We start from the raw sequence: 10,759 nt of genomic DNA on the forward strand, positions 1-10,759 counted from the left end.
CACACTCGTCTTAGGCGTTATATAGTTTATCGTCTCGATATGTATTTCGCCTTTTTCCTTTTATTGCTCGTTCTGGACTATTGAAACAGCTGTGTGCATCCTGGTTATGCAGAGGCTGGATGTAATTGCTTATCAAAGTAATAAAACATCCTTTATCAAAAAAAATTTGATGATTTGAATTCAAAGTTAATTGCTATTTTTTCCAACTCTGATGAATCAAGTTTTAAAAAATAGTTTTGGCACCATTCATAATGTTTTTCAGAGTATCACTACATTTTAAATGTCCGTTTTAAAAATTGTTAAACTATATTCAATATTGGTACTCCCTCCCTCTAAAATAGGTGTCTAAATTTTTTCTAGATGCAGATATATTTATACCTAAGATAGTAAGATATGTCTAAATACATCTGTACCTAGACAAAACAAAGACACATATTTTTAGACGGGGCCGGGTAGTATTATTTTGAAGCTCCTTTTGATAGGAACCCAAATATTCAAACGTTTTTGGAATTAAACTTATGCTGCACTGTTTTACAGGAGCTAGCACAGTAGCGTGTTTGCGTTCTAAGGGCATCTCCAGCGGCGCGACGCAAACGGACGCTCAGCGACCGTTTTTGTCCGCCGTGACCGGAAATGCGTCTGGGGCCTGCTCCAGCGAGGCGATGCAAAGTGACCGGGCCGTCCGCGGAGACGCAAACCTGGTCCAAATATGCGCCAGGTTTGCGTCTTCGCGGACGCTCGGCGGTCGCTTGGAGCGTCCTCCATTTCTTACCCGGTCCCGCATGTCAGGGACAGCGAAATCGACCGCTTCGATTTGCTTCTTGTTCCACTTCTTTCCTACCCTAGATCGACGCCACCACCCCAACCCCACCCGCCGCCGTCCGGCCGCAGCGCCGCAGTAGTCGCCGTCGGCTCCGTTCTTGCCGCGCGGGAGAGCAGGAGCGTGCTCCACCGCGTACCTGCCGGCTGTTTTCGGGCGAAACGCTCCCAGTTGCGCTGTCCTTCCGCGCCGCCCACGACCTGTTCGGTCAATTGCGTCGGTAGGTTTCTTACTCATGTTTTCGGCGCTATCGTGCGCGGCCATTGATCCGTAGTTTATACCCACGCAGATGGACATGTGGCAGATGTTGGACAAGTTCCGCACGGAGGTCATCGACTCCTCTTCCGACGAGGAGTCCGATCAGTCGACGCAGACTTTGGCAACTACTGCGGCCTCCATGATCCACGAGTTCACCTCTAACCTGGGGCCGCAGCACCGGGTCTCTGTGAAGGGGCGCTCCAAAAACCTGCCGCGCAACAGAGTGGAAGGGCAGGCCCGCCTCCACAAGGACTACTTCCACCTCACCAATCCGATCTTTCTGGAAAAACTGTTCCGGCGCCGATACAGGATGTCAAGGGACCTGTTTTTGGTCATTCTACGGGGCGTCCGAAACTACGACCCTTACTTCCAATGCAGGCGCGATGCAACAGGTGCGTTAGGCTTCACCTTCTACCAAAAATGCTCCGTGGCTATTCGCATGCTCTCATATGGAATGGCTGCGGATATATTCGATGAGTATCTTCGAATGGGTGAGAGCACCTGTCTTGAGGCCATGTACAGGTTTTGCCGAGCCGTGATTGCCGTGTTCAGAGAGTATTACTGTAGGGAGCCAACTGTTGAGGATACAAGGCGGCTCCTGTCTATCAACGAGTCTAGAGGCTTCCCAGGAATGATTGGCAGCATAGATTGCATGCACAGGCAGTGGAAAAACTGTCCATTCGGATGGCAGGGTGCGTACAGCGGGCATGAGGAGGGAAAACTGTCATTCTTGAAGCTGTCATATCTCAAGATTTATGGATTTGGCATTCATTCTTTGGCATGGCCGGTTCCAACAATGACATCAATGTGTTGCACCGATCATCATGCAAGGCAAAGCTCACCGGGTGAGCTATGAGATCAATGGAAATGCATATGACAAGCCATATTATCTTGCTGATGGCATCTACCCTGACTGGGCCACATTGGTGAAGACTGTCCGTAATCCAAACTCCAAGAAGACGAGGAGGTTTGCCAAGATGCAACAGGCTTGCAGGAAAGATGTGGAGCGCGGATTTGGTGTGCTCCAAACTCGGTGGGCAATTGTCCGTCACCCGGCAAGAACATGGTCGCTGAAGACCATGCATGAGGTGATGACATGCTGCGTGATCATGCACAACATGATCGTTGAGAACGAGCGTCCTCATGGCCGCAATGAGAACCAATGGGATTTCCAAGGTGAGCTGGTTGCGCCACTTCCTGGAGCTTCATCTTGGCAGGACTATCTACATAGGAATGTAGAAGTCACTAACGAGAACGTCTCCAAACAGCTGCAAACGAATCTGATTGACCATCAGTGGACATTGGCTGGCCATGAAGATCATGCCTAGAGAAATACTATCTTATTTTCATGTCGACTTTTAAAAATTTAAATGTAATAACTATGACTTTGTTGATTTCCTTATTTTTTTGTTTGGAAACTTCATAAATTGATGCAAACGCGAAAATGTGTCGGCCCGCTGGAGCCACCCCTAGGTGCAAACGGAAGCGCGGACAAAAACGGTCTATCGAGCGTCCGCCGTGCGACGCAAACGGACATTTCGGACGTCTAAAATCCGTCGCGCAGCTGGAGATGGCCTAAGGCTGGTGCCAATGCACCACTACACTCTCACCCGCCACGTCAGATTTTTCCCTCACGAGAGTGGATTTGGTGACCGGGTGTATACGTGAGCACGCGCTTATCACCGTTGGATCTTGTGTAGCACCGTTGGATTCAGCCTATCCACACACGGCGACTAACGGTTCTGTGAAGTTTTTATCCGAATGGTGGTCGCTAGCATGCATCCGTAAGTAGCAACAACCAAAGTGTGTGGGACCCATGTGAAGAGATTAAGAAAAAGAAGATATACATCTCGTACTGTGCTGTAGCGATTTATCTCTACACCTCGTACTGTTGGCTGACTTTTTTGTTGCCTTCGCACGCTGATGCCGCCGCACGCCGCCAGCCACGCTCCAGGACGGGAGGCCGATCGCCGGTCGCCGGTCGCCGGCGCCGCGTACTCGTCGGGATCCTTCCTCCACGCCAGCACGCGTCCGCAAGGGGAAGCCGCCGCCGGGCACACTCTGGGGAGGGGAGGCCGCAGTCGTCGACGGGCGCGCGAGGAGGCGCCCTGCAGTGCCGACGACGCACCTCAAATTCCAGTCAATGGGAGCTCGAGGACCGGCCATGGCGACCCAAATCGAGTGAAGGGAGGAAGCCGCAGCGTCCCCATGGCTGGCCTTGCCGCCTCGGCTCGAGAGGAGCTCAGGTCGGCATCCATGACTAGCATCGCTGCCGTGTAGCTGGGGCAAAGTAGCGGCGGTCGAGGGACATCATGAGCAGCTTGCGGAGCTTGGAGACGGCGAGGCCCTCGGACTCGTTGCGGCTGCTCCATCCATTCTCCGGCGCCGCTCACTCTGGCCCACGCTTCCGGCTGCTCCATCCATTCTCCGGCGCCGCTCACTCTGGCTACCTTCAGCGCGGAGCACTCGATAGCATCTATGTGATGCGGAACCGCTCGATTCACTCAGGATCTGCCAGAGGAGGGGAGGGCCGACCCGCCGCCGTAGAGCGCTTGCTGCAGAGCCGCATCTCCACGCCCACCGTCAACCGACAGCAAGGAACAAGAGGATGGAGCAGCGTGCGTGGAGGAGTATGCAGCGCCTAATTGCAATCTGGATCCACTCTGGCTTAACATCGATCCCCTGGCCCTCTGTATGGGCCCGGTGGAGGCCCGGTCGGCCAGAAGCTCATCATCCAGAAGCGAGGTCGAGCGGCGCGCTGCTGTCCGGGATGCGGCTGACCAGGCGGAGCGTGCTCCCGCTCTGGGGCAGGGTGAGCATGCGGTTCAACTGGGGCATCCGCGCGCCGCCGGGGCTGCAGGTGGCGTTCGCCGACGACCGCAAGGCCGCCCCGGTGCCCGTCAGCAGGATGCCGCTGCTGGTCATCAGCAAGATCTCCATCGAGCAGTCGCCACGCGCCGACGCGGATCGGAGGAAGAATGGCGGCAAGGCGGAGGCCTCGCTGCCCGCAGTCGCCGCCATGGTGGACGCGTCGGATGGCGACGAGGGGTTCTCGCTGATGCGGCGGCAGCTGGAGGCGATGAACGCCGAGAGCGGAATGCTCCGCCGCGCCGTGGAGGACCTGCGTGCCGAGGTCGGCCGCGCCAGGGCCGTGTCCGTGGCCGCGGGAGGTAGGCTGCCGCCACAGCCGCTTCACGGTTTCTCGGCCAAGCCGGATCGTCGGGGTGCTGGGAAGGAGCCGGCGGCGGAGAACGCAGCGATGCCCGCGCCGGATGAGGTGGGCGAGGAGTTGAAGAGGGCATTGGAGGCGCATTGTTTGGTTAATCAGGAGAGAGACAGAAAAAGGAAACGGGGGAATGGGAAAAGAGAGAAAAAGATAAGGAGGATAGTGGTGGAACCCATCATGTGTTGTCTCCTGCTTTTACCATGAGCGAGGACATGTCACGCGGTGGATGAGGACGAACAACTTTTCAGTAGCACATCACCTAACGGAAACACAAACGCCGTTAGACACATGTCGACTTCTGGGCGCGTGCTCACGTATACACCCGGTCACCAGGCTTCAAGTGTTTCCCTCACTCTCACCCCACTCTCACCCCACGGTGCCAATGCACAGGCTATAGTGCCAGCTTTACTTCTCTCTCCTCCACGTCAGCTTTTCTCTCTCTTCAACATCAGCATTTCTTTTTCACATTACAACAATATAAATAATGCAAGGAAATTATTTTATTGAACTAAAATTGTTACCGATTACATCATAAAAAAATTACATAAAAATTTGAAAAGATTACATAAAAATTTGAAAAAATTACATAATCTAGGAATTAGCCCACACATGCTCAATCAAATCATGCTGGAGCTGTGTATACATCGGTGACTCCCTCATTTCGGTGTCCATCTGAATCCTAGCTGCTAGGCTTGGTGGTGCATGGTGGTGTATTGCAGGGCCGACATTTGAAGCAACTTTCTCATAGATGTTGTCCAAATTTGTACCACGCTCATCGTCGATGATCATGTTGTGCAGAATGACACATGCACGCATGATCAACCCAAGAGTACGCCTCGAGTAGGAGCGTCTCGGAACTGCTAGAATGTTGAACCTAGCCTTCAGCACTCCAAATGCACACTCGACATCTTTGCGCCAAGCTGATTGAGCAGCAGTGAACACTCGATGCTTTTCACTTTGTGGAAAAGTAACACCTTTCATGAACACCGGCAAGGAGGGGTAGATGCCGTCGGCAAGGTAGTAACCATAGTGGTACTCGTGTCCATTCACCGTGAAGTTCACTACGGGTGCTTCTCCCCTAAGCACATCAGTGAACAACGGCGACTGGTTGAGTACATTGATGTCGTTGTTGGACCCGGCCACTCCAAAAAAGGCATGCCAGATCCAACGATCATACGACGCCACGGCTTCTAAAATTATGGTAGGATGTTTGATGTCTCCCCTTGTGAATTGACCAGCATGAGCCACTGGGCAGTTCCTCCACTGCCAATGCATGCAATCGATGCTCCCTAACATGCCCGGAAAGCCACGCTCCTCGGCTTTCGCTAACAGCCGCTGAGTATCCTCCACAATTGGGCGACGGCAAAACGTCTCCCCGTAACAGTCAATGATGCCTTCACAGAATCTATCTAGACAATCTGATGAAGTTTGTCTAGCTAACTTAAGCCACTCATCTATCGTATCTGCAGCGGCTCCATAAGCTAACAGACGCAAAGCCGTAGTACACTTTTGTAGGGGAGAAAAACCAGCACGGTTGAGAGCATCAACTCGTTGGGTGAAATACAGAGAGTATTCACCCAATCTATCCACAATGCGCAGAAAAAGGGAGCGCCTCATCCGATACCTTCGCCGAAAGTAGCTCGGAGGATAGTTGCAGTCGTAGGCGAAGTAGTCCTCGAAGAGCCGATCGTGGGCACCCAGATGATCACGCCTGATGAACTCTCGGCGGCGTCGACGTCTTGGCACCACCTCCTCGTTGAGCATCTCCTCCTCATACTCCTCCTGGAACTGCTCGATCATATCACCCTCCATTCCGTCGCTCGAACTGCTGCTAGACGAAGACATGGCGTTGAGAGGAGTGGAAATGGAGAGTGGAGCTGATGAAGTGAGGTGTGGAATGAGTGAAACCATTTGGGGGGTATTTATAGGGGGTTTTGGCATTTTTTCAGGATTTTTTGAACCCCAACGGCTAGCTGAGGTGGACGAATCAGATTGCGCCACCTCAGCTAGCCGTTACACACTGCCGCCCGCCTCTCGCCCGCTCTCTCGCCCGCCTCGCTCTCGCCCCGCGCCGCCAACGCTGGCGCCTCTCTCCCGCCCCTCTCTCGCCGCCAACGCAGGTGGCAGCCGGGTGGGAGCGGGCGATAGCACCGGGCGCCCTCGCCGTCGCCCGCCACTCTCATCTCGCCCCTCTCTCGCCCCGTCGCCGCCGCTACCGCCCCGCCTCTAGCCCGCGTTGGCACCAGCCTAAAGCCAGGGAGATGCCCTTTGCAGTTTTTGGCTAAGTGGCTTTGAGCCATCACATCGTCTGCTTGTACAGCCAGCTAGCAATGGTGGCATCTGCACTCCTGTGGCATGTCCATTCGTTCTTAAGGGCGCCCCGTTCTTAAAGGCCAGTAGACACTAGACCCAGACAGAGTCACAAAGAGATGGTTAAGGGAGGAGGAGGAGAGATGCGAGAGCGGGAGATGGTGCCGGTCACTGGCGCGAGCGGCTTCGTCGGGTCGTCTACCATCCGCTCCCTCCCGATCAAAGAGACGGCGAGATCGGCTGCAGGGTTCGCATTTGTCCATGCGGCGGTAGCCCTCATCCTGTTCGTGGTGCAGGAACAGCAAAATTCACAACATTTCGGCCAGGTGAGCAAGTGAGGCAGCTCCTTTTCTTGTGCTGATGAACTGAACGATGATCTCATCCCCTCTTCTTATGTTGTTGTGGCAGTGCACGGAGGCATGCTCGGTGCTCACCATCGCGGAGGTATGCGGCACCGGCAACCTGTTCCTTGCCCACGTCACCATGACGGTCTGCAGCGTGGTCCAGATGCTGACGGCGGCGCTGGCTCTGGCGTCCACGGGCCGCCTTCGCCTGGCGGCCTCCTGCGTGGCGCTCTGCATCACCGCGGCCACGGGGATGCAGCCCATCCGCCTTATCTACACCGCCCTCTTCGGTACCCACTGCTGCTTTAGCGGCGGCACCGTCCAGGTCGCTTCTGCCGTCGCTGTCGCCGTCGGCGAAGTCGCGGTTCCGTCCTGGATCGGGAGCTGGTGCCGGTCACTACCGTGAGGAGTAGGCGAGTAGCGTATGCGGTGCAGCTTTACTGCTGATTACTGCTGCAGGCTATCTATAGTTAATTAGTTGTACTGCTCTGGAGAATGAGATTGAATAATTCAAGCTTAGTTGCAGCCATGACTGCAAATTCACAAGTTCTCAAGTAACTTGCTGTCGCCGGAGGACTGCTATATATTGATTTCTGTTCTCCAGTGCATTTCTTGTCTGTGAATTTCTTTCTAAGCTGTGTGAACATGTTTTTCTACGAACGGGGTGAACTTTATGCTTAAGCCCTTTCCAAATCGCTCATTGTTCTATACTGTTAGACTTTGTATAGCCTTTCTTGTACTATACCTACGTTGTGCCCCTATATATATATATATATATATATATATATATATATATATATATATATATATATATATATATATATATATATACACACCGACTTGTACTTTTCTGGACACAAGGATGTATTTCCCGGATAACAGGGTTCAACTTTCTGTCGAACTTACCTGAACTTCCCGTTTTCTTCATAGGTACTGATTATACCTCAAGTTTCTCAACCATTTGTCGGAACTATGCAAATGATATACCGTTGGATAGATAATGAAAAACCACAACTTTTTCATGTTCACACTTTTCACAGATTTTGCACAATTTAAATTTAATTTTGAAAATATGAAAACGCTTCTATATGGCCAGAAAACGAACTTTAGTTCAATTTTTGAATCACTTATCGAAACTGTGCAAATGATATACCGTTGGAAATATAATGAAATTGCGCAACTTTTTCATGTTTTATGTTTTTCCAAATTCTGCACGGTTTTTGAATTATTTTGAAAATACCGAAATTCGGACGTACTCAAAAAACGAGCGGACAGTAATTTGGATGATTTGTTTCAACCGTATGTCGGAATGATGCAAATGATATGGCGTTGGAAAGCTATGGACTAGGCGCAACTTTATTATTCCAATTGTTTTCTCTAATTCCTTACAGTTTAAGAGAATATCTCGAATTACTGTCCGCCCATTTTATGTGACGGGCACCCAATGGTTTTCCACGTGATTTCCATCCGGTATATTGAAAAATGCAAATGATATACGGTTGGAAGGGTGTTAAAATGGCGCATCTTTTTTGTGTCTACCAGTTTTGCCAAATCCGAATGGTTTGAAAATAATTTTAGAAGTTTTAGAATCATGTTTCCGGTATATTTTTTTGGATAACAATTTAAATTTGATAGATTAGATCCATTTATTTGTTGTAAAATATTGTAGGTAATGAAATTAGACATATACTCTACCATATAAAGCTATTGGTGACAATGATTGAAGTGCTTGGTGATCAAATCGATGAGATTTGAACAATAGATTTCCGCCTCGTAAAAACAGATCATTGAACTTCCCTCGACACGAACTTGCACTTCTAGGGAAATGCAGTTGTACTTCTCGGCGCTGTTTCATGAAAGTGTTCAGTAAAATGACTATTAGTTTCTCATACGGTGTCCGTTTGAGGTCCATGGCCACACAAAATGCTCAGCACAACCACGCACATCTGAACTTCCCGGGACATGTCCTTGTACTTCCTGACCTTCGTGGTTGTACTTCCTGAAAATGTTTTGATACTAGTGTGTTTTATAAAAACTAGCATGTGTGCTTCGAAATGATAATTTTAGATTGTCCCTATATTCTATTTAAGAGATTATGTACTTCCTGGATCCTAATATTTTGAACTTCACAATGTTGCTATGTGAACTTATGTGGGGGTATTTTCTTGATGTAATTACAGTTTGTACTTCCTGTTGTCTCTGCATGTACTTCTCGGAAGCACTGCTCGTACTTCTTTGCAGACGACGGGATTATTTTGCTTTTTCCTACATTTGGACTTTGTTGGGTTACTTGTACTTCCTATATTAAGTGGGTGTATTGCTCATGTCGAATGTTTGTACTTCTCATTGTCAAGTATATGAACTTCCTTACGGGTGATGGGATTATTATTGTTTTTTGCTATGTGAACTTATGTGAGGGTATTTTCTTTGAAAACTTTTAATTCATGTAATTACCGCTTGTACTTCCTGTTGTCTCCGCCTGCACTTCTCGGAATCACTGCTCGTACTTCCTCGCAGATGACGGGATTATTTAGTTTTTTCTATATTTGAATTTTGTCGGTTTTCTTGTTCTTTCTACATTAAGTGGTTGTACTACTCGTGTCGAATGGTTGTACTTCTCATTACCTCTTGTACATAAATCATGGGATTATTTTGGACACTTTGTACATCCCTAGTTACCGCTTGTACTTCGTGTAGTACGTGCTTGTACTTCTCGGAAGCACTTCTTGTACTTCTCCGTGGATTACATGATTATTATTTTTTCTGCATTTGTTTTTAGTCAGTTCTCTCGTATTTCCTATCTTAACTGGGTGCACTGCTCGCACCGAATGGTTGTACTTCTCAGCCTCACATATTTGAACTTTCGTGCAGACAACGAGATTCTTTTGTTTTTTGTACATTTTGGTTTTCTTGTACTTCTTATATTAAGTGGGTGTCTTGGTCGTGGCGAATGGGTGTACCTCTCAGCGTCAAGTATTCCTCAACGTGTACTATGTGTTCTTCACGTTGATTTTTTTTATCTTCACTTTACGTTGCCCATGTACTTCCGGAGAGCGAAGTTGTGTACTTTCCGATATTGCCTTGTGTACTTCTTGGTGAATGTTTTTGTAGCTCCGTGTACGTATGACTGCTACTTTGCTAATGTATCTAATGATTTATGTGCATCTAATAATTTTATCTTCTAACTTGAGCTTGCCGACAAAAACGTAGGCCTTGTTGCCGTATGCGTCGACACTGATCTCGATCCGAGCAAACATAACGTGTGCAAAGCTAGCTGGCCGGGAAGCTGCTCTTGGAGCAGCCTGAACAATCTGAACCTGTGTGCAAAGCTAGCTTCCGGCCGGCCGATAAAGTTACTACGTATGCAGCCTTCAGCCTAGCTTGTCAAACCACTCGTTCTTGTTGTGGCGTGGTAGCACGACACAATGCAAAGAAATCGCTCGGTAATAAGTAAAATTAAATTGTGTAATTTTCTGCACTTTCATAGCTAAAAAAACTGTACTTCCTGTGTATCTCAAAAACACAACTGCGATTTCCCCTCGTCAGTTAAGTGCACTTCCTGATCATTTTTCGTTTCACTCATCAGATGTACTGCCATGTTAGACTATGTGTACTTACTGTATCTAACAGATGTACTGCCCGAATAAATGTCGCCGAAGAGGGGTAGCAGCGCACGGGTAGGGTCTGCGGCGCGTGGGTCAAGGGTCAACGACGTGTGGGCCAGGGCGGCCGCATGCGGACAGATGCCATCGGTGCGTGGGTCAGGGGTGGGCAGAGCGGCGTGCAGGAACCCGGAGATGG

General features: G+C 49.7%; 1 protein-coding gene across 1 annotated transcript; it reads right to left on the reverse strand.

Moving 5' to 3' along the window:
- Positions 1–4,800: 4,800 nt before the first annotated feature.
- LOC139835272 (protein ALP1-like) lies at positions 4,801–6,338 on the reverse strand. Its single transcript, XM_071825169.1, has one exon. It carries the CDS (start codon positions 6,243–6,245, stop codon positions 4,896–4,898), a length of 1,350 nt encoding a protein of 449 aa, XP_071681270.1. The 5' UTR covers positions 6,246–6,338; the 3' UTR covers positions 4,801–4,895.
- Positions 6,339–10,759: the final 4,421 nt, after the last annotated feature.

The sequence above is a fragment of the Lolium perenne genome, chromosome 2 (assembly GCF_019359855.2).
Source record: "Lolium perenne isolate Kyuss_39 chromosome 2, Kyuss_2.0, whole genome shotgun sequence".
Classification (NCBI taxonomy): domain Eukaryota; kingdom Viridiplantae; phylum Streptophyta; class Magnoliopsida; order Poales; family Poaceae; genus Lolium; species Lolium perenne.